The sequence below is a fragment of the Papio anubis genome, chromosome 17 (assembly GCF_008728515.1).
Source record: "Papio anubis isolate 15944 chromosome 17, Panubis1.0, whole genome shotgun sequence".
Classification (NCBI taxonomy): Eukaryota; Metazoa; Chordata; class Mammalia; order Primates; family Cercopithecidae; genus Papio; species Papio anubis.
In genome coordinates, this window is record NC_044992.1 from 10,756,865 (window position 1) to 10,781,673 (window position 24,809).

The following is a 24,809-nucleotide window of genomic DNA, read 5'->3' on the forward strand; positions in this document are numbered from 1 at the left end:
GCCCGGAGCCGCGCTTCGGGTCCTGCCTGAGTCGAGCCGAGCTTGGGGCCGCCGTCACCGCCGGCGGGGGATGGGGCTACCCGGGAGGCGCGCCGAGCCCGCAGGGGGAGCGCGGAGCCGGCGCGCAGCCACAAGGGAGTCCCGAGCAGCCCGCGCCGGGCCGGTCCGTGCGCACCGCGCGCCGCCGCCGCCACTGCCGCCCGCGCCTCGATGGCGCCATCGCCCCGGCGCCGCCCCAGCCGCTCCAGCGCCTCAGCCCGGCCGCGCAGCCCGGATCACCTCCGAGCCCGGCCCGCCGGGGGAGCGGCCTGCCGCGGAAGCCTCCCCGCGCCCTCCCGCCCGGCCCCACCATGGCGCTGCGGCGCCTCCTGCTGCTGCTGCTTTCCGTGGAGTCCTGGACCTGCGCCAGCGCCCACGGAATATGATCGCGCCGCCAACCGGACCCTGAGCGCAGGCGGCGCTGCCGTCGGGGGCCGGAGGGCCGGGGGCGCCCTGGCACGGGGCGGCCGCGAGCTGAACGGTACCGCCCGGGCGCCCGGAGTCTCGGAGGCGGGAAGCCGGCGGGGGCAACCCGCGGCGGCTGTGGCGGCGGCGGCAGCGGCCAGCGCGACCGTCACCTACGAGACGTGCTGGGGCTACTACGACGTGAGCGGCCAGTACGACAAGGAGTTCGAGTGTAACAACAGCGAGAGCGGCTACCTGTACTGCTGCGGCACCTGCTACTACCGCTTCTGCTGCAAGAAGCGCCACGAGAAGCTGGACCAGCGCCAGTGCACCAACTACCAGAGCCCGGTGTGGGTACAGACGCCCAGCACCAAGGTGGTGTCGCCGGGGCCCGAGAACAAGTACGACCCGGAGAAGGACAAGACCAACTTCACCGTCTACATCACCTGCGGGGTGATCGCCTTCGTCATCGTGGCCGGCGTCTTCGCCAAGGTCTCCTACGACAAGGCCCACCGCCCTCCGCGGGAGATGAACATCCACAGGTGAGAGCGCCGCGTGCCGCGCGCCCTGGTGTCCTCGCGGCCTCACCCTCTCAACTTGCTTCCCCTGTCCTCTTCACTCTTGGCCTCGCCACACCTCCCCTGGCCCTCTTAAGTTATTTCCACCATCGCTCCTTTTGCATGCAATAAATCAGGGTCTTCTTGTGCCCCCTCCTCCATTTCTTCAGAACCGGGAATGCATGCTTTGGTGGTAGGGGGATTTACAAGGCAGAGTAAGAAATTGGTAGAGTGCGTGCAGTTCCAAGTGTAAGAATGTTACAAATTCTGTAATCCTGGATGAGGATCCAGGGTTCTGCTTTCCTCTCCTGGCATGTGGGCACTTTGGTGTAGGTTCTTAATGGCATTTAGTTTTTTGAGTCAAATCGGAGTGTCATCTTCAATGTAGGAAACTGACCGATGTTGGAACCTTACTGAAAGCGGTACCGGGTGGCTTAGTGTCAACTGAGACGTTCTTGTACACTAGGAATTGGGGTTTTATAGAAAGGATGCCTTCTGCCGGAAGTAGAGATAAAGATTTCTCCATTCCATGTTGACCAAGCACAGATGGTGTCTCCTCATTGCATCCTGAGAAGTGGGATGTGTATCTTTCCTGCTGAGACTGGAGGACTTGTTCTTTGAAACCCTGTAGTTAGAACTTTGACTTAACAGTTCTTGCCTGTGTTAAATCTGGTGGGGCATCTTTCATTGCTTACATTCGAGAGGGAGTGGGGGCTACCTCCTACCAAAACTTACGCCAAGAGCTCAAACTATGGCAGTCCCTGGTTCCACTCTGAATCCTGCCCCGAGGCACCATCTTGCCCCCACAGTGAGCCCTTGGGGAGGTCAAAGCCAAGGGGACGACAGAAACCCAGCCTCCCCTTAGAACTCTAGGAATGACACACCCAGGGGATGCAGAGTTAGCTTGGCTTCCAGCCCCCTCATGTTGATGGATGTCTGGACGTGGTGCGAGAGTCCTCTCAGGGAACAAACGCTGCCCCAGGAGATGCCTCCATTTCTGGTGCATGGTGTGAGCACTGCCCTAGTCACCATGACCACCCCCCAGACTACTGTTTGTCGGTCAGCCCTGCAGGTCCCCACACTGACCCATTCACCTTGAGCTCTTCTCTGCGTCCTGCTTGTTGTCCTTACCACCTGAAAACCTCCTTCCTCGCTCCTGTGTACATTAATCACCCCTGCCTTGCTGAAGAGAGAGAAAGGCAGATAGAAATTTCTAGGCATATTAAAAGAGCTGATTTTTTTTTTTCCTTCTTGATACTGTGGGTGTTGAGAAAAATGATACTCCCTGGCAGGTTTTATTGAGTCAAATCCACAAAGGGTGGGTACCTCAAACTCGGGTGCTGGAATTGGAGTGATTCCAAAAGGAGACCTCGGTCACCCTGAGGTGCCTCCACCCTGTCTTTCACCCGCAGCTCATGTCTCAGATAGTGCAGTAAGTATCCTCCTGTGTGAGAAACAGCCTGTGGTCAGTCTTGGCTCTCAAATGCAGAGGACAAGTGGGATGGTGAGCAAAATAAAAGCAAGACACTGTGTCTTTTGCATCTTGTTGGCAAAGAATTTTCTCTCTTGGCTCCGTGTAGAAAGAAGAGAAGGAATTGCCTATGGGCAGGTGCTGTCCTGAAGCAGATGTGCTGGTCGTTATCATCGTTACACCTCTGCCTCAAGACTTGGAGGCTTGTCTCCTTTTCCCCTTCCCCTGTGGCCTTGGCCTCTCATTAAACCTTCTGCTCTGACCACAGCTGCTTGCTGGTTGATTCCTACACATCTTTCTTTAAGTTACTTTCTTCCCTGAACCGTTGTTACCTGTACTCAGGGAAAACTGCCTGCTGCCCTGACACTTCCGCCTCATAGAGTTTATTCATCATTGCCTGAGATGATACAGAGGGCGGTGTCCTCAAATGCTGACAGCAGGCATCTTTGGATGCTGGCGTTGGCACATGACCCTGGAGAGGTCACGTTCCCTCTTGGTGTTTTTTTCCCCTCCCCACCACCCTGACGCCCCTTACGCCAAACTAGGGTGAAGGTGATGACACCATTGGGGCAACTTCTCTCTGGGGTTGGGGAAGCGGAGTAACCACGGGAAGGGAGATGAATTTCAGGCCTCAGAACATTATGCAAATGTGGGATGTTTCCCCCTCAAGTTCACCTCCTGATTTTATTCAGTTCACAGCCTCTCTTCCAGCAGCTGCAGTCTTGCCTGATCAGTGCTTTGGAAACCATCATATCCGCGCCTGTTGGGTAGGGGACAATGCCTGTCTGTGTGTGGTGGGGCGGCAGGGGGGACAGAGCACGGGCGATCCCTCTACGACACTCTATGAATGACCTTGGACAGGTCAGGAAAACTTATTTTTGAGTTCTGGGTAACTCAAGCACAGCAGTGTCCCAACTTAACCTCTTGCTTCCGGGGCATGTCAGGGTGAGTGTGCGAGTTGCTGTCAGACTCCTGGGGGTGAACGCGGCTACACCACTCCTCTCGCTTTGCTCACACACCTGAGAGGCCGCCGTGTGTCCTTTCGGGGAGTATTTTTTGTGCAGACTGTCTTGTTGGGCGATCGGGGTAGGGAACAGGAGGGAGTGATGGAGAAAGAGAGAAATAGTCACACCATGTGAGTTTTCCTTTGGGAAGGTGGGGAGGAGAAAGAATGTACACTCTTGAGAGGTCAAGAGAGGAAGTGAAGGTGCATGCAGTTACATATTCCTTGAAATAGTTCGGCAAAGATGTTTCCTGTCTGAACAGGAAAGACAAGCTGGTTTCAGTGTGTGCTTCTCCCTAAAGATGATAGCTGGGCAGGCAGGGGCTGAGTCTGAGGGAGTTTCAGTGAGAACAGCCTCATTGGAGAGGGACGTTTGTGGGAGTGTGAGCAGGGGTGAAGGGAAGGGACGGACCATCTGCGTCTGCCTCGGTGCTCCCAGGCTGGACAGCCGTCCGCCTGCCCATGCACACACATTCCTTAGGGTAGGACTTCTTTTCATCTCTCTACTCCTTCAGGGAAGAACAGATTTCATTATTTCCAGAAGTGATTAGACCTTGCTGTCGTGTTTCTGAGTGAGAAATGAGTGTCTGTGGGGGAAACTATCAGCTCTCTAGTGATTCTAACAGATGAGTACCAAGTCCAACTCAGCTAGCTGAACTCCGTGGAGGAGGAACAGATGAGCACAGGATTGAAAGGCAGAGCTGGGTGCTGGATGTGGTCAGAGAGCCCCAGGGCAGCCGTGCCTACCTTTGCCAACTGGAAGCCCAATTCCCACCAGGCTCCCCAGTTTACTTTTCCCCTTCTTCCAAACTGCCTGGGCTCAGGCTCAAGCTGCAGATTTTCCTATTTCCCGAGTGATTTCCGCACAGCTCCCCTGAGGGGCCCTTTGTTCTGGGAGGGCCGCCAAGGGCACGGGCTGAGCCCAGGAAACAGTCTGGGAGCCTGGTCCTTTTTGACATTCCTTTTCGTGCTAGCTGTCTCACATCCAAACCTGTTCCTTCCTCCTCGCCCTGAGTTGATTCATTAGTGTCTTGGAGATGAGAATCATTCTGAGGGAGGAACTGTGTGGCTTTTTTTAATGGCTAATTAACAGATGGGTCAGGAAGCTATTAGGATGCTGGAGACGCAGTTGGTGAAATCAGAGCTGCCCTGGGTCCTCCCACTGCCTGCACAGGAGCGGAGGGGATCAAAGAATGTGGGTGGGGTGGCGGTGAGGGGGGATATCTAGGGGTGTGGGAAGAAAAATCCGGGTAGATATGAACCGGAAAAAGTATTAGGAGGTGACCCCTTCATCTTGGGTTTGTCCTCTTGCTTGTTTCTAGGGGAAGTCAAGGGAATACTTTGTTCTACTCTTTCTCCCTCCAGAAATTAATTAGAAACTCAAAGAGCTCTGTTCTCTCCTCACAGGCTACATAACTGCAGTGGCAGGGCCCCTTGGCTGGCTGATTTAGTGAGTTCTCTTCCTAGGCTCCTGGGCAACGAATTGTCAAGTCACTGCGTTTTTTGAAGCACTGAGCTCACTATAATGAATTGATCTAAATAGAGAGTCAACTTATTTTTCTACTTCAAATATAGAAGGAAAGAAACAAAAAACCATCTTGCTTTGGACTGAAGGTTTTAGCCTTGCCTTTATTTCTTTTTAATTTGAATTAAAAAAAAAAAAAAAAAAAAGCAGTGCTTTGTCAGGTGTGGTGACTCACACCTGTAATCCCAGCACTTTGGGAGGCCTAGGTGGACGGATCACATGAGGTCAGGAGATCAAGACCATCCTGTCTGACATGGTGAAATCCCGTCTCTACTAAAAATACAAAAAATTAGCCGGGCGTGGTGGCATGTGCCTGTAATCCCAGCTACTCGGGAGGCTGAGGCAGGAGAATTGCTTGAACCTGGGAGGTGGAGGTTGCAGTGAGCCAAGATTGCACCACTGCACTCCAGCCTGGGGGACAGAGTGAGACTCAATCTCAAAAAATAAAAATTAAAAAAAGCGCTTGTAGGGAAAGAGGAAAATTGTGGAAGAATTGGAGAAGTCTTATGGAGGAAGGGCTAGGGGAAGGATGCTGGGAAGGCAGAAAGAAGCAAAAATAGCAAAAGGAGGAAAGCAATCTGGTGAGAGGTCGATTATTCCCACTGAAGGGACAAAGTGACGTTGCCTGGCCTTTGTGTGCCACGGGCTTGGTTTGTCCTGGCTCTTGCAGACACATGCAGACATTCACTTAACAAATGAGCCCTGCTCACCTTCCCTGGGCAAGATGTGTTTCATACTACACCGTATAAGCTTATAAGACACATGTTGCCTTAGACAGATGAGGTTAGCAGGGTTCCTTCTTGCTTTAGCAGGGGAACCATGCAAATACTTTTCAAATTCCCTAGACTGTACAATTCTCCTTGGTCACATTGCTCACTGTCTTCATGTCCTTTCCTACCCCTCCCCAAGCTCAGAAGGCCTTCACACCTGTCTTTTTCTCCCCTCTTACCCTACCCAAGGTGGGGAGCACGTTCATTTCTGGGAATCGACTGCTAAGATACCAAGTTTACCCACCGTTGTAGGCTGCCAAGACACAACTAGAGAAAAAAGTCTAATTCATTATTTTCAACTGGTTTTATTAAGAGATCGGATTGACTGTGCAGCGGATTCAAATCAATTGTGCAGGAAACAGTGGTTAAGACAGTTGAGAAAGCGAGCGGATTGAAAGAGGTTAATTCACTAGCTCCAGACGGACAGTCCTACGGATCCGGAATAAAAGGGAACCACAGCAAAAGAAGCTTCATGCTTCCGGTTCCATTGCCTGATTTTCCAGGGACTGGCAGATTGTATTTAGGTCTTCCCTTTCTAACTCAATTTCTGTGGTCTGCGAGGATTCCTACCACGTGCTGGAACTGCTGCCCTGCTCCTGGCCATGGGAGATCACCACCCTCCTTCCCTGCTGCCCTCGCCTCATTCAGACTCCTGTACCATCCATTTTTGAAATTATAGTGAATTTTGTCTTACAGTTTTGCTCATATCCCTTGATGATATATCACCTGTGGAACCACAAAATGATGATTTCAATTTACAGGAGTGTGAGATGTCTCAGATTGGTTCGTGGTGATGGCAGGGGGTTGTGGTTCGGTGGAATATATGAAGATCTAGACTAAAATTCATTTTTTAGTTTCTGTTGTAATTTTCCCCCTCTTTTCTTTACCTTGGGAAACTCCACCCCATTATTTCTTCCTGAGTTACATTTATGACTTCATGTCTCTAGTGTCTTTCTTTTTTTCTTTTTTCTTTTTCTTTTTTTTTTGTGACGGAGTCTTGCTTAGTGGCCGAAGCTGGAGTGCAGTGGCGCAATCTTGGCTCACTGCAATCTCCGCCTCCCTAGTTCAAGCTATTATCCCGCCTCAGCCTCCTGAGTAGCTGGGACTACAGGTGCGTGCCACCACACCCAGCTAATTTTTTGTAGTTTTAGTAGAGACAGCGTTTCACCTTGTTAGCCAGCATGGTCTCGATCTCCTGACCTCATGATCTGCCCACCTCAGCCTCTCAAAGTGCTGGGATTACAGGTGTGAGCCACCACGCCCGGCCTCTAGTGTCTTTCTTTGCAGATATTGTAGAGGGATAAGAGAGCTGGGTGCGAGAGTTACCAGTGAATCCTCAGACGATCTCAGTCCCTTGAACTCAACCCTTGAGCAAGCCTAATTTTAAAACAGTTCAGGATACATTGCTATTTTTTTAAATCTCTCGAAGCGAAACCAGAATCTTCTGAAAAAGCAGGGTAGTACCTTCTATTATTTTGTCATCTATTACAGAATTATAACATTTTCATTGCTAGCAATTCATTTAATCTAGTTCCCTAAGTTTACAAGTGAGGCAACTGAAATTCAGAGAGGCTAGATCACAGTGCCAGGGAGCCCAGCTAGTGGGTGGGTGAGCTTGGAGTTGAAGCCAGGGCGCCTGTGTTCTAGTGCTCAGACTCATCTCATTCACTGAAAATATATTCTGCTTCTTTACTCTTTGCACGTTCCTTAGTCATCACCAAATAACTTTGGAATCCTTAGAGATGTGAGTTACAGCTTTCTCGTTTCTCTTTCTTTCCTACGTTTCTGTACCCCTCCTGGTTCACTGTTTCTACTGAATGTCTCCACTAAAATGATTTCCGTCGATCTTCCCCAGTCCTTTTGCAGCTTTTTTTCACGTTCCTTTCTAAAGGGCAATAACCTAATCTGAGCATAATCCTTTTATAAGGTTCTGAGTAATACGAACCATTGAAGAAGGAAAATACAGCACAAGCCAAAGAGTTGTGGACCCGGGCAAAAAGTCACTGAATGAAACTGTGGGCAGAAATCTGTCATTAAAAATTCACAGTGTGAATGCTTTCTGTCTCTCTCCCAGAGATGAGTGGAAATGCTGAGACCTGCCGGATCAATGCAGTTTACCTCTGTGAGAGGCCAGAGACCTCCCGCCATCCGGTGGCTCTGTGTGTGTGTGTGTGTGTGTGTGTACATGTGTGAGTGTGTATGTGTGTATGTGATTTCAGGGTTATTTTCCGGGTTGGCCCCCTACATAGAATATAGCTCTACAAGCCACGGAAGCTCATTCATAGGCGCCAGTTTTGCTCTTTCTCAGCTCTGGGCCCAGATACTGCAGGCTAATGAAACTGGAAATCTGGGCTTACTCATTATGTGAAAATAACCTGTGTGGCATGCAATCTGGGGGCTTTCCCTGTAATGTGCTTGATATTTTCTTTGAAAGAACCTGGGTATACATACCCTAATGTGTCACCCTTCCAAGCAGTCACCTTGGGAGGCCACATGCTGATTTTTCTGCAGAAAATGTTCCCACGGTCCCTCTCTTGAAAGTACATTGAAGGCCCATGGCATGTCATTTTGACCTTCTCTGAGAGTAACGTATTTTTATTTTCTAGGGTTGATGTGATTCTTGTAAGCAATGGCAAGTCGTGGGGCTGAGTCTGATGAATGAAATAGGTGATCAGAAATCAAGAGTGCCTCCAGTAATGAGACTTGCTCTCCTAGGAGCCATGTCAGCTGTCTCTGAAGGCAGGAGCCCAGAAGAGGCATTTCAGAGAGGAGAGAATGGCAGCTCTGCACAGGAGTGCCTGGCAGTCCACGATGATTGTTTTGAAGAGGCCACTCCTCATGAGGAACGATAATTATTCGCCTTAAGAAAATCAGTTTGATGCTTTATCCATGTGCCAGGCAGGTGGTGGGGGTCTTAAGACAGAGGGAGAAAAAGGAAGCGAATCTGCAGCAAGTATTTCACATAAAACTGCCCAGAAAGGGTGAAAAAAGTGCATGTCCCACATTTCTGCAGGAGATAGTAGACAGTTAGCTTAATTTAGCTTCCTAGTTTGATACGGAGGGTAAAAGGACCCAGTTTTATGGGATGCATGCAGTGAGGCACGGGGTCAGAGCCAGTGTGTTCACTGTGCCTGCCCTTCTTTCTATCCCAGGGCTATCGCCTCTGTACTTCTGCATTCAGACGGGGTCACTGGCTGGGCCAGACTGCCATAGATGACGTAGAAATATTTGCAAGCCCAGGAAGATAAGGCTGCCAGTGAGCACTGCTTATCAATTCCTAATGTGCATTTATCACCACTCCCTCCACCCCCAAATGTGCCTTCAGTGGACGGATTGATCACCGAAATGGAGCGAGGGTGGGGCAGGCCGAGTGTAAAGGCAGGTGACAAATACCAGACTCAGCATTTGCAGGTGGGGTAGCCACGGCTGTACTACCTGGGTAGAATGGCATTCATTCATCTCAGTCAGGATGTGGGGGTTGGTAAAGGGCTGTGCACTTGTACTGCCCCCATGCATAGGCTGGGGCAGAGCCTCTGGTCCTGATAACCCTCTAAAGGTAATTCTTTGGCATTCTGGGAGGAGTCAGTCTTGCTGTGAGCTTGGGAGTCCCTCTTAACTCTGCTCACGTGTCAGGACAGTGGAAGCTCTGTGTCCCAGGAGCTTACACAACCCCATCACTCATGCAAGCCCACAAGCCAGAGTTAGAACTGGAGGTCTCAGTGAGATGAAGACTCAAGGAAGTGGAGAGGATGGTAGAGAGATACTCAGAAGAGTGCTCGGTCTCGAGGGCTCACTCTGTACCAGCGTTCAGCTCAGCACCTGACCTGCATTGTCTCACTGCATCCTCCCATCATCCCCTCTGAGTGTAGGGGCCCATGATATAGATGAGGAAACCGACTCAGAGAGGCTTAGTAACTTGCCCAAGGTCACACAGCTAGTACATTGCTGATGCCCTTCTCTCTCTGAACTCCAGTGGAGCAGCTGGCTCTCACCTTCCTGAATGTAATGGAGTCAGCAATACTCAGAATACTTAAGAAACCAAAGGCCCACCTTCCTATGCCCTGGGACTGGTTATCATAGTGAAGGACTAGGAGGATAAATGACCTGCCTAGGAGGGCTCTGCAGAACCAAAATGGCGGCCCCCACTCAGATTGCATCCAGGCGGCAAGATGCTCAGGGCAGTAAAAGAGCTCTCTTTCAGGACTAGATGATACTGGCTGAGGACAGCAAAGGCAATGCAAAGAAAATATAAAACAAAACCACCCTGATTTTCATTGAGAAAAAAAAAAAACAAAAACTTGACAGTATTGAAAGAACCCCCGGGCAGTTCTGCACGAGTCCTAGCTCCTGGGAGCAGTGACGGGAGCTTGGGTAAGGGGCACTGGAGGAAAGAGGTGATTTGGGAGACAGTATGGACCTAGGGCTATTTCTAGTTTTAATTACTGAGATGTAGAGCTCACAAACAGCTCCATTTATCATAACTCTTCCACCCTGCCCCATTTCTAACATCTAGCATTGTGCATACAAGACACAGCATTTTGGCCAACTTGCTTCTGCTTCCCTGTTCTAGTTTTATTCCTTCCATATTTCTACCCTTGTGGCTGTGCTTCCTAATGACTCATGCCTTGCCTGTGATTCTCTGTTTCTGGTGCTCTCAAGTACCCTGTCCTGAAGGGCACGTGGAAAGAAAGGAAGGAATCCTGGGTCACTCTAATAGCCTGTGTTTTACTCTCCAGCTCCCAACCTGCCACACGCCTCAGGATCCGGTTGTCACAGGGTGGTGAGCAGCAGCTGAACTCACATTCCCTGGTGTGCAGCTCCAGCCAGGGCCACCTGAGCAGGAAACTCACCTCTGCTTGAGGGTGTGTGAAAATGTATCTCACTAATCTTCCCCAGGAACCCAGCATTCCTGCTCCCTGTTTTCATCCTTCTTGTCCCTGCTTGGCTCACGCCTACTCCTTGTTAGAGGAGCAAGAGAAGCCTTGGATCCTCCTTGCCTAAAGCCAATGTCCCTCTCTCTAGACCCGTGGACGCAGGAACCCCAGTGAGACTCTGGGTGGCTAGAACCTTTGCCCCCGTTCCCCAGTGTTTGGGAGAAGAGTCACTGCTTTCTGCAGTCTTCGCAAACACTCTCATTATTCCTTGCTTTTTTGGCATTTGGTCTCGTGTACTGTTCCCATTAGCTTCGGCATTAAAGTCTCATTACTCAGGACATCTGTCCTCTGGACATATTCGTTGTTCCCTTAGCCAAATGTCCTCTTCTGGGAAGCGTGTTTTCCACCCAAACAGCCACTTCTGTCTTCCTTCGCCCTTGCTGTTTCAGTGGGAGGAATTGGAATTCTGAACGGCTTGGCGGAGGGGTGGGGGGGTGACTGTTAATTTGAAGTGGCATCTGAGAGTCGCTTCCAGAGCCCATCCATCCCCTCCTTTCTGAGGTCCTGAGAATATGCATCTCGGCTAGGAGTCAGGCAGGTCGGTAACCAAACACTATCGTAGCAAAGAAGGGAGTTGTCACGGGAGTTTTCCTCCCTCAGTCCTAGGATCAGGCTCAGATAGAATCACTAGGGAATTCTGACCTCAGTCACCGCTGGTGGACGGCTTTGACTGAAGGTGAGACTCCTCTTAACCCATCTCCCTGCAGTGACAGGGCATGTGGCCGGCTCAAAAGCTGAGGCTGCTCCAGAACTTGGGGGAGAATCTGGATTCCAACTTCCCTGTTGGACTCGTAGTTAGCCGTTTCTGATTTTTTGCTGCATCTTGAGAAATTTGCCTGAAGTTTCCCAGGAATGGTATCCCATAGTCTTGGGGAGACTATTTATGCAATGGGAAATATCAATGCGTTTCAGTGCTCAGATAATCAACAGCCAGCTTCTTACCCACACTCAAGCATTCGCAAAGAAGAATATTGGGCTTTGGAGCCAAAGATCTCTTACATCTCTCCCTTGCTTTTAAGTCACATCATTAAAATGTTTCTTCGTGTTACTTTCGGTGTTCTGTCCACTGCCGCATCTTCTCCATCTGTCCTTGTTTTGATTCCTGTACACTTCTGTCGAGCTGTGTTCCTTCTCCCCTCTCCCTCCAACTCGCCCTCTTGAACTTGTCCTGCCGTAACTTCATGAAGTTGCATCGATTTAGATGCCACTAATGCAAAATTTATCCAAATTGGACCTGGGCAAAGTTTTTTTTTTTTTCTTTTCCTTCTCTGTCTGATAAAAATCTGCGATGAACAGATTAATAGCTCAAACAAACTGCAGAGATTTCGCAGGGGACATATACCCTGAAGAAGGTTAGATTGTTTAAAGGCAGGCTCTTAGTAGACAATTGGCATGTAAATTACAAATCATTCTCATCTATTCAATGAAGTAGCTCTTCGAAGATCAATTTTATTTTATTTTATTTTTAGTTGAGTTTGAAATCCTGCATTGGCCTGGGAAGCAGTAAAAATGCATTTCCTTTAAAGTGTTTTAGAATTTTCATGTCTGTTTCATTGATTGGGATTAGCCTGCCCTTATTTCTACTGAATTGGTGATGCCTGACTGGAAGCTGCTTCAGACCCCCTTTTCAATTCCCTCTGGGGGTTCTCGCTCATTTTCCCACTTCTTGTTTATTTTCTTTTTCTATTTCCCTGAGTTTTAAGAATCCAATTCTCTCTCTTTCAGCTTTGAGAATTTATGTTATAAGCTATGCTACATCCTTGTGCTCACTTTTCTGCTTCTTGCCACAGTCATGACCAGCTGGGCCTGAGAGGTTATGGATCTGGAGGCAGACTTTGGAAAACTTGCCCGGACTTCGAGCCCTGCCTTGGCTCTCTCTGTGGTGCTCTCTCAGTGGCCTAAGTAGTCTGCTCATGAATCACTGTTCCCAGCACCGCTGTTTGGATTGAGGAGACAGCATCACACCTACTGCAGGAAGTGGTAGGAGGCACTTAGCCAGCAGCCGTGCCCCTTATAGAAAAGAACTTTGACCTCCCTCCCTTAGTCTGGTTATGTGGCTCTCGAGGGACATCTACCAAATCCTTCTTTCACCTTTGGAGGTTGTCATCCATCTTTCCCTGTCTTAGAGCATTTCCTGGGAGCTGAGCTACGAGACAGGATGACCCAACTCTGTCACTTTGTCTCGATGACCTTGAGTGAGTCCCTTGGCCCCTCTGCTGTGGGATGTGGGCTATAAAGTTGTGGAGGTGTGTTCTCTGGCCCATTCTGCCCTCAGCACACCTGAAACATACATGCTGACACAGTCCGCATCTGTACTTACAGCTTCAACAGCTCTGGGATGTGGGAGGAGATGCGTTTTCCTTGCATACGCCACTCAGATAAGAATGTCATCTGCAAATGGTCTCGTGAGGATGCTGCTTTTAACATCTTCAACTCATGGGTTCTCTTGGTCGAAGAGGACTTATGAGGCATTTTAGTGACTCTCCCTCTTGGCACCACCTTCCCGCTTCCCCCTCCTCTCGTGCACAGCAAGTGGCCGCCCATTCATCTAGGACAGGGCTGCCCCTACCTCTGGAGGCAGTTGGTCTGTTATTAGGATGCAATTCTAGTTGTTTCTCATGGGGAGCCAAAATTACTTCTTTGACTGGGATCCACTTCCTGGAGTAACTCAGAAGGAGCGTATCATTTCTTTTGCAGGATGGCAAAACGTGTGTTTGAAGATAGCAGTCAAGGCCCACGTTCAGTCTTCCCTTCTCCCGAATAAATAAGCACCCCTAGTTAAGAGTCTGTCCTCATGGGACGTGGGTTCCACTTCACACTGGGGCAGAGGCTGTCCACCCAGAAATGGGGCTATAATTCTATGGTGAAACCCCAAATGAGATTTCTAAGAGCAGCATGTGGATCTCGGTAATTCAGATGCAACTTAAAGATCTGGTTTCTTCTGGGAAGTTCCTTGGTCTGCAGCCCTACACAGCAGCTTTGCTTTGTGACAGGGATCCGTCTCCCACACCACTGTGTCAACAGGACAAGAGCGTTTGCTTGTTTTGTTTACACCTGGATTCTAGTGCCTAGAGAAGTGCCTGGCACAGAGTAGGTGCTTAAGAAATATAACTGAACGACTGGCTGAATACGTGAGTTAAAGTCAGTAGGAATTAAAATGGTCTTTTTTGTGTACCCTTCTGGTATTTGCATTAGTGTGAAGATCCTTGAGTAGGGAAATGACAATGTTTCTAATTATTTTAAAGAAAGAAGAGAAAAATAGGGAGAGGGAGGGAGGAAAGAAGGAAAGAAAAGGAAGAAAGAAAAAGGGAAGAAGAAAGAATGAATAACTGAATCTTTTACAGAAAGGGTTGCCCTGGCCAGTTTGATCTGTTTGCCCTTCTGTGCCCCATTAGACTGCTGATTTCTTTTGCTCACACTGTGAATACCTTCGTTTGCAATGGAGCTTCATCTGGATACTTCTTTGCAGGCTAGTGGAAGCAAATCCATGGGGACCTGGCGGGAAGGAACAGCCTGTCTTTGCATTTGGCTCTCAAAGTCCAAGTTCAGGGTTCAGCAGAAACTGGTGTGTGGCCATATGGATTTCCATCCTTAGGCCTGAGTGGGAAATATGGGGCGTGGGTGGTCCCTTCCAGGATGACCCATGGCCACAGCTGTGCCATGTGGCTGCCCCGCCACACCAAGAGTGTTGCCAGTTTGGCATAACTGCACCAGTCCTCTGAGCCTTCCCCCTTCTGCTTCTGCTTTTATTGTGGTCCTATAGGCTGATCCGATGTAGATATCAGGAGGTTGTAGACATTTGGATTTATTTATTAGTCAAATATTTATGTAGTGTTTACAAGGTGCCAGGCTCCTTGTAAGCCTCATAAGTGCTTTACAACTATTACATCATTTAATCTTTATGATAACCCTAAGAGGCAGACATTATTTTCTGCCTCATTATTTTGGCCTTATTTTTTCAACAAGGGCACAGAGCCGCAGGACACTTAAGTAGCTTGCTGACAACCACCCAGTGGCCAGCATTCCAACTTAGGCTTTCTGGCTCGAGAATCCCCGTGTGTGGCCATTAGGCTGTGCTGCCTGCATGTTGCCTCACCTCTCAGTTTAGGTCTGAGCCCATTGCACATAAAGAAAACAACACTGGTCGGGCACGGTGGCTCACGCCTGTAGTCTCAGCACTGTGGGAGGCCGAGGTGGGTGGATTGCCTGAAGTCAGGAGTTCGAGACCAGCCTGGCCAACATGGTGAAACCCCATCTCTACTAACAATACAAAATATAGCTGGGCATGGTGTCGGGGGCCTTTAATCCCAGCTACTCGGGAAGCTGAGGTAGGAGACTCGCTTGAACCAAGAAGGCGGAGGTTGCAGTGAGCTGAGATCATGCTTCTGCACTCCAGTCTGGGTAACAGAGGGAGACCCTATCTCAAAAAACAAAACAAAACAACGCCAACAATCACAAGAATTGTAATGGCAGCAGCAGCAGCCCATTTGCACCTTGTGCACAGGTACAGTTATGAACTCATCTGTCCCCTGGTTGACCATGTGGCCCTGTTACCAAGTCTTGGTAGCATTTTTTTGTTTTCCCAGCTTCCAGTAATAATAGGTGCACCTGACACATCTGCGTTTTCAATGAATTCTCAAACAATCCAAGTATTTCTGAAAAGTCTGGGTTTGGTATTGGCGCTACCACATTTCTCAGGCCTGGGGAAATTTTCATATGATTCACGTAAGGAATGGAGTATGTGATCATGATGCTGTTAGGATTGAATGGGGCCCCCAGGGAATGCACATCTATTCTCTGCCTGGCTCCCGGCTGGTCTAGCGACAGAGCCAGGACAGGCACCCACTGAGATGGAGCAACTCGCTCGGCTTGCCTGAAAAAACAGGCAGGCCATGCCTTCCCTCACTGAGTCCTGTGATGTTTATTGGCCATGATGAATTTCAATTGTGCTGGGGACAACTCAGACCTGCAGAACAGCTCAATGCAGATGCACAGACATTGTTAACACAACAAATGAGATCTCCACAGCCATTCTGAGCCTCTCTGTATGAGGAGAGCAGTCTTGTGCACACACAAAGCCAGCAGCTGTGTTTTTCAAGTGGACTCTGAGAGAACCGGGAATAGGGAAAACTAAATTAAGCCGTTCTCCTTGGTCCATGTTTATTAAAAATACGTTCATTTCAGTTGTCCTGGGTACATATTTTAGACAATGGAGACACTCCGACTGTCCGGTAGGTAAGTGTGAGATGCGGTTAAAGAGGACACCAGCAGTTCCTGAGAGGTCATTATCAAGTAAAAGCTCAGGGGCGGATGTGGTGGCTCATGCCTGTAATTCCAGCACTTTGAGGGGCTGAGGGAGGCAGATTGCCTGAGCTTAGGAGTCTGAGACCAGCCTGGGCCCAGTCTCTACAGAAATTTAAAAATTAGCCGGATGTGATGGTGCTTGCCTGTAGTATCAGCTACTGGGGAGGCTGAGGTGGGAGGATCGCTTGAGCCCAGGAAGTTGAGGCTACAGGGAGCCATGATGTCACCACTGCACTCCAGCCTGGGTGAGTGCGTGAGACCCTCTTTCAAAAAAAAAAAAAAAAAAAAAAAAAAGAAAGAAAAGAAAGAAAAAGAAAGGAAGGAAGGCAGGAAGGGAAGAAAGAGGAAAAGCTCAGTATCTGGGACTCAAATAACCAGTATCCTTTATTTAACTGGAATAAAGTATCTACGTTCTACTTTCAAGAGAAATACAAAAGAATTAGCTATCAGAGACTTCCCTAAAGAAAACAAAAACAGAAGCAATTTCCACGATCTGTCTTGTGGTTTTTATATGAGCAATTTCACTTCCTAGACTGTCTACATGTTAACTTAGGTTTTCATCTGTGAAGAGAACTAAAGATTAGACTGATGGCCCTCTCGCGAAGAACCTTGAATTCTTAAAAAAAAAAATTAATTATATTCAGTATACTTAATTAGGCAGGAATGCTTTTAGAAAGTTCTTCAAAAACAAGAGCGTTCTCATTAGTCCTTAGGAATAAGAACATTAACCAGAATAGCTTGTTCACGGAATAGTTCATGTATTTGGCCTTTTATCATACTTATCCAGCAGCACCAATTTCTTCCTACCCCCCTAGAAAGAGAAAGGGCATGATTAGGGCTCTACACTATCCAGTTTGCCTTGCATTTGGCGCAGAATAACTTACTGAATAATAGCTGAGCCTGTGTTCTCCTTTCCACAGCATTCAGACAGCTCAGAAATCCACAGACGTGGCAGAGACGGAAGGTTTCTTTCCATTGCACCACTTCATTGAGCAACAGTATTCACGGGGTCCTCATGGAGGGCATATTGGTTGAGATTTATAATAATTACCAGGTGAACTAAGGGGCTCTAGGTTCCCCCACTTAATTTGGGAGGGACCTAAGTTTGACCATCTGTTCAGTGAATGAAGATAGGGACAAAAGAAAAAAAAAAAACCCAAGTTTTCATTTTGATGCTCTTTCACCATACTTGTTTTAAAATTTGCAAACTCCACGAAGTCCAGGGACAACTGAGTACTTCCTACCAGATTTACTGAGAAGAGCTTGGAGGAACAGGGCCCCCACTTCCCACTGGCCTTATGCAGAGCAGCGGTCTGGTGAAGTATGTTGGTGTTCCAGTCAGGATTTCATTTGGCAGAAAAGATGGCTGCTAAAATAGTGTAAAAGGTTGTAGAGCTGTTGGTGTGAATGGCACACTAAGGTGACTAGCGCTGAGCAGTTGAGCCACAGCTGAGTTCTCAGGTCTGGGTAGATCTTTGCCCCAACGATTAAACACTCTCTAAAATCTTGTGTTCAGGGACCATTACAGGGAGATAGTAGGTGAAGAAAACAAATGTGATTAAGTGGATGGAAGGATGGATGGATGGATGGATGGGGTGTTGGATGGAGGGATGATCTTCAATGATGGATGAAGTGTTTTATGGATTGATGGATAGAGTGTTGGACGGATAGATGAGGGGATGAATTGAGGGGATGGATATAATTTTGGATAGATGGAGGTGGGTGGATGGATGGGATATGGGATGGAAAGTGAGAGGGAAGGATGAATGGAGGGAGGGAGAGATGGATGAAGAGATGGGTGGCTAGAAGAATGAATAATCTGGTGGTATATAGTCAGCCCCTGTAGTTTAACCTACCTGTGTTTGGAATCTGAATTCAGCACTTACTAGCTGTGTGACCTTGGGTAACATATATAACCTCTAAAAGTTTTAGTTTTCTGATCAACAAAATAGGGCTACCGATGGCACATCCCTTGTAAGAGCATTCTGAGAAATATATGATCCAGTGCATGTAAGAGCCAGTGTCTGGGACATCGAAATCACTGAATAAATGATAGTCTCTAATATCTCAAGCAGACAAGACTATGAGGCAAAGTTATGAACAAGGTTTTGTTTATTTTTCTGTTGTTAAGGGAAATCACTTGCCATTTTAAGAACTAGTTCATATCCTGAATGCAAGTGGCAACACGTTAAAATGTTGACTGGGCCTGGTCCCTGCAGGTGTTGAGATAACTAAGCACTGAGGGAAATTCAGACACACTTTCATTTCCTCGGGACCACTGACAACAATAACCAAGGTTTTAAGCAAATACATAATTGGTATTGAACTGAATCACTCATTTACTAATTGTTTCTCCATGCCCAAATATTAACTGGCATTTGCTAAATTAGCCGACCCAGCTGGAGGGACCAGGAGGACTCATTAAGGCTGATGATTTGTAGGAAGTGAAATGTATGTAAGAGACAGTCCCAGTGAACAGAAGGATGCCCGGGCTCAAGTCAGAAGCCTTGGAGTTAAATCCCTGTTCCAATATGCTTTAGTGCTGGAATTAGCCTGAACCTCAGTTCCTTGTTAAAAATTATGATAATAATAGCTGCAAAGGTCACAGGGATAGGATTATGAGACAAGGCAGGTGAATGCATTGAGCAATTATTAAGTGCTATCCAAATGTAAGATGATACTTTTGCTATTCAGGTGATTAATATACAAGACCAAGTACTGAAGGAAGCTTAAGTTTCCTGGCCTCATCACAGTGACTGTTTTCCCTGATCAGATTTGCTGCCTGATTAATTTACTCTCCCCTGCTTGCCACACACCCGAGAAAGCCAAGAAATACACAGACAGAAGGGAGCATCAAACCTAGGCAATAATCCAGATAATTCAGGCAAAAGAATTCTTTTGTTCCATATATCAGATACTGCAGCCAAAGGGGCTTGCTGTGGGTGGGAGAGGGTTGGAAAGAGCACAACCACTAAGGTGACTCTTCACTTCAGATTCCTAAATCAGACACATCTGTCATCCACATGGGGGGTGACAGGGCCCTGCTGACAGCCTGTCCTGTCCTGAGTCCCTCACTTGGCTGTCTGTGTGTCTCTCTCTGTCTGACTCTTTCCCTCCGAATGTCTCTCTCTAACCCCCTTTCCCTGTCTCTTCTGAATCGCATTTTATCTCTGGATTTCACTTTGGTTCTCTGTGGCTTACTCTCCCTCTTGCTCTCCTGCCGGCTTACTTGTCCCTCGGACTCTGCCTCCTATCCTCTCTCTGTCTCCTGATGCCTGTCACTTTCACTAACTCTCTTCTCTGAACCTCGCCTGCTCTCTCTTGCTTGGGGTTTCAGACCCCCTCTCATTCTCCTTCTGTCTCTTTGGCTCCATCTCCCATTTCTCTCCTCTCTCCACCTGTTTTCTCTCCTCTCTTTCTCTCTGGACCTCTGTCGCCTGTCCCTCCCTTTCTCTCCCTTTCTCTCCCTCTCTGTTTGCTACTGTCTGACTCTCCCTACTGTCTTCTCTCAGATGCTGGAAGCTGCTGCCCACTCTTTTACAAAATCTGCTGTGCGGTTCCTCAGTGACCAATTTTCTTTCCTACGGTTAGAAAGTAGCTCAGGCCTTAACCCATTTCCTCTGGCGTATTCAAATTAATTAGGTGAGACCAGGATCACGCATTTCAGAATTAGAATAATATTTATTGAGCACCCTGGAGAGAAGGGGATGGAAGATGGAGAGGAACCGGAGCAAGGAGGGGGGTCACCAGTGGAGGGAGGGAGAGTAGGCAGAGGGACTCACTCTTAAGGCCACGTGGTCTGGGAATGAGGGCTGCCTTCCTAGTTGGCAGAGGGTACTGGAAAGGAAGGATCCTGGAAAATGGTCACACATGGGTGTGGGAATAGGAGCATTTCCTTAGCTGCCATGTACTTTACAACATGTGGCAGGGTTCCCATCCTTAGGTAGCCTGTCAGGCAGCCCTTGTTTGAGAAACACCTTTTGCTGTACATCCCTCTCTCTTGGCTGTGCTGACCAGCTCAGTGCAGCCCACTGGGCATCAGGAGCCCTCTCCCAGGAGAAGATACATCTCATAGCACAAACTGCTTTCTTATTTTCTCACATGACCTAGAGACAGTCCCTGGTAACCACAGTTCTGCTTTCTGTCTTTACGGATTTACCTAACTGGGTATGTTATAGAAACATGATCTTTTACGGTGTGCTTCTTTCACTTAGCATGATGTTTTCAAGGTCCATCTGTGTGATAGCATGTATCAGTATGCCTTTTTAAAATGACTGAATAATATTCCATTGTGTGAATATACCACATTTTGTTTTTCCATTCAGCAGTTGATGGACTTTTGGGTTGCATCTACCCTTTGGCTATTATTATACTGCTGCTTTGAACTTTTGTGCAGAAGTTTAATACAATATATGTTTTTCATTGTTCTTGGGAATACCTAGGAATAGATTTGCTGGGGCATATGTTAATTCTGCATTTAAAGAACATCACAGTTTTGAGGAAGTGCTAAAGTGTTTACCAAAGGGATTGCAGGGTTTTCCATTCCCACTAACAGTGTATGAAGGATTAAATTTCTCTACCTCCTTGCCAACACTTGGTATTATGTGGCTTTTCGGTTATAGCTATCCTAGTGTGTATGAAAGGGTATCTCAGTGTGATTTATAGTTTTGGGACTAATATCTAGGTATATAATCCATTATGAGTTAGTTTTTTATATGGTGTGAGGTAAGGATCCAACTTCCTTCTTTTTCATGTGGCGATCTAGTTGTCCCAGGACCATTTTGTGAAGAAACTATTCTTCCCCCCACAGTTTACTCAGATGCATTTCTAAACTGCTGCAGTTGTCACTTTTCATGGGGCCAGAGTGTTGGAGCTGGACTCCTGGTAAGAGGGAAGCCTTGGGTTGGGCAGGGCCCCACTCCTCAGAGACACCCCTCAGGAAAATGGAAGAGTCTTTGCCTGGCATGTGCAAAATGGAGTGCATTGAGGACTGGGGACCTGGCTCTGAAGTGACAGTATCCAGGTGTAGTCTCTTGTGGCTGTCCATACTCATCTGTTCCCCACTGCCAGTGAGTATCTCACATGTCATACCCACAGAGGGCGTTCTGTTTGAAAGCAAGTAGGGGAGCAATTCCCCCTAAATTATGAGCCCCTAGATGGCAGGAATTGGGTCCCATTGATCTCTCTCTCTTCAGTGACTGATGCATGCGGAGTCCTCAGTCACTGCATGTTTGGTTGTTGAAGCTGGGCACTGAGTTAACAAAAGCTGCTTTCTCTTGAGTAGCTGGACCTCTTGCAGGGGAATGGGTCTCTCCTGCTATGGCAGAGTCTCTGCTTGTCTTTCTTTCTTCCTGTGTATTTTTTCCCTGTGTTTGTGATTGCTCCCTCCTCTAAACTCCAGTTGTCTTGACTGTCTGCACCATTCACGTGTTTTGATTTTTATCTTTTCATCTCTATGTCCTGCCCTTGCAGCTCAATCATACCCTTCCTTGATAGCAGGAGCTGTGTGTCGTACTTATTTGGGTCTCCAGTATCTAGTACATGATACTCAGTGTGTGGTTTTGGATGACGAAGTGGTCCCCTGATATTAGTGACCTGCTGCTGAATTTGAGGCCGATAGTTTCAGCCCTTCACCATAGTGGCATTCCACTGGCCAACTGCTATAGATACCTGCCTGGCATAGGTGGATATCTGGGGAGCCAGTATTTTGAAAGGGCTCAGAGTTTACTAATGTGAAATGAATTAAGGAAAGAAACCATAGCCCCAGCCTTTTAGTCTGTACCTCCAGGCATGGTAACCTTTACCCTGTGTCCCCTGCTGAAACCAACACCAGATGTAGCTGACTATTGAGAGCTGAATGCTGTCTCTCTCTCTTCCTGCATCTCTGTAAATCAAAGGGCATATGAAAGTAAGCCAACTCCCCTCATGGGTGTGCACACCTGCTCAGTGAATCTCATTATGTGATCTCCTCCTTGTTTAGGGCTCTGGCTGACATCTTAAGACAACAGGGACCAATCCCCATAGCACACTGTGAAAGAGAAACTATCTCGGCTATCGATACCTCTCCCAAAGAGAACACGCCGGTCAGATCGTCCTCCAAAAACCACTACACTCCTGTGCGTACGGCCAAGCAGACTCCAGGTAAGTAACAGCTGGACACCTTGATTCTTTGCTGAGGCTGGTGAGAGGTTTCAAGATGTTTCTGCTCTGGTGGGGCAGGTTGTGGACATATGATGGTGAGATGAGCGACTCTCTGATGGACAGGCAGGCTTGCAAAAGATTTTTGGGACTGTCTCCCTGGGGTGAGTTTGGAATGGGCAAGACTGTTGCCGGTCAGTGTCTGGGCTGGATGAGAACTGACAATTTCAGGCACGTGTGACCTAGTGAGTGGCTGGTATAAAGGAGCTTGCAGCATCCATAGCAGGGTATGGCCATCCATTCAGCCATGTGGTGGGAAACTTTAGGCTGAGTAGGATGCTAGATATGTGACAATAAATTACTGTACCCCACTATAGAACCTGCTCAACTACTGGGATCTCAGAGAGCTCCTTCCTGAGGATGAGAATTAACATCTCTATTTTTGCGTGTCTTTTTCCTGTGCTCTGTAGATTCCCTGGATGTATGATGAGTTGCCATAAAATAACAATATGCCTTCTACTTTTTGTACTTATCATTGCTATAACTGTGAAGAAAATGGCAGGGCTTATTTTCCTTGTCATACGGGTCGATATATGAAGCTCAAGGAAATTTAGTAACTTGAACAAGGTCACTGAGATGTTAATAATAATTTAAAAATCAGTAATAACAGTAATATAACCTAAATATTTATTGGAATCTTGTTCTGTGCCAAGAGTCTTGCTGAGCCTTTTACGTGTATTTTCTTATTTATTCTCCACAGCAATCTTAGAAATACTTATATTATCCCCATTTTGTGTGAGGAATGGAAAGGCTAAGTAACTTTCCCAAGGTTACATGATTAGTAAGAGAGAAAAACAAGATTCAAACCAAGGCAAATAGTTAACAATAGTAAGAACTAGGAAACTGTAATATCCTTACCCAGTTAAGGGTATGAATCCAAAATATCTGAGTGGACAGTCTCCTTACAAGTACAGCTTGGGAAGTCATCTCTTGTAGTGAGTGTTTCCAGATGGCCTCTTACTGGTACTAATCCTAGTCCCAGAGAAAGCTTTTACTTTGATACTTGGATCTGAAATCTTCACATCTATTACTCTGTAGTTTTTAGAGGATGGGCAATGTGATCTGAACTAAGCCTGCAATAAGGATATATAACCACTAGGTGGCAGTGGATGTGACCAAATCCAAACTATAGCAAAAGTGCTGATGAGATCAAATTTATTTTCCATTCATTCTTTATTTTTCTTAAATTTATTAAGTCAGAAACCTAATATTTGCTTTTAAAATAGCATTCTTAAATCTTCTGAGAGCCTAATAAAAGGAGATGACACTCCCTCCTGAGAAATACATATACATATTTATATTCATCCAACAATTTGTATATGATTTAAGGGAGTTAATAGATTCATCCAAAGTTAAAAATCCCGGCTGTAAAGGTAAAGATGGGGGACTCCACATTTGCAAAATGTCTAAGATGCATTTTCAGCTTTAACACCATAGATCCTTAAAACATAAGCAATAGAAGGAATCTTGGTAAAAACATCTGGACCAGTGGTCATCTACATGGATGCATTTTAGAATCACCTGAGGAGATCTTAAAAATGCTGATGCCTGGACTCCACAGAATCACCAGAATTTCTAGGGATGGTGTTGGCATCACATTAGTATTTTAAACAATCTCCCCAAGGTGATTCTAACATGTGTCTAGTGGTGAGAATCACTGGTTCTGAAGGATTCCTTCATTTTATGAGTGAAGACACTGAAAACCTAAGCCAGTGGTTCTCAAACTTGGCTGCACATTGGAATCAAGTGGGGATCTTTAAAAATTAAGGATGCCTCGGCCCCACCCCCAGAGACTGATTGAATTGATGTAGAAGTGTGGTCTGAGAATGGAGGTGGGTGGGGGGCTGGTGGCTAACACTTCCCAGCTGATTCTAATGTGGAACTAAGTTTGAGAGTCACTGGGCTGTGGGAGTTGCATAGAGACACCGTTGTAGCTAATCCTTTTTGTCACTGATCACTGTTGAATCCAACTCTGGTATTGTCACCACCTTTGAGTAGTATATTTTGATTTTTCCAAGGATTCATCCTTTGAAGTCAGTCTCCACCAGAACCTTGTTGTGACTCTGAAACTTCAGGTCACTCTGGCATCAAAAGCACCCCTGGTTGTTTATCTTCCCCTCTCTCTGTTTGGGTTTTCTTTGTCTCATTCTCAAGCGAGTTGGTTCCCCACTGCTGAATCCAGACTGATTAGGTGGACAGTCTGGATTTGCCCTTAAATACCCTTCACAGAGCAGGAAGATTTGTCATTTCTTCTGGTTTCTATATACCTCGTCTCTTCTAGTGAGCTGAGAAGGAAAGCTTCCAGTTACATGATTCACTTCTATGTTTCAAGAAATTCTCCTCCTGTATTTCTCAAATTGGAACTCTTCACTTTGCGCTTGGAGATGGGAATAGTATCCTGGCCCAGAAAGCATTCTCAGTTGTGATGCTTAAATTTAAAAGCAATTTCATCACAAGCTGCAGCTTCTACAGATTATAATGGACACAATGCTTTTCCAAACAGTTGATATCCTTTGCCACAAAATATTGCAGTTTGAGCAGAAGTTGAACAGAACTTTGCGTAAGTGTTCAGAGTGGAAATTTACCGTAATTTTGACACTCAT

General features: G+C 47.2%; 1 protein-coding gene across 1 annotated transcript in view; it reads left to right on the top strand.

The window, feature by feature from the left end:
- The first annotated feature begins 350 nt into the window (after positions 1-350).
- Positions 351-24,809, top strand: part of SHISA6 (shisa family member 6) — a 325,290-nt gene continuing 300,831 nt past the window's right edge. Inside the window, 3 exon segments of the mRNA XM_003912357.5 lie at positions 351-421; positions 423-986; positions 21,989-22,149. Of these exon segments, the coding sequence (XP_003912406.4) occupies positions 351-421; positions 423-986; positions 21,989-22,149 (796 nt within the window).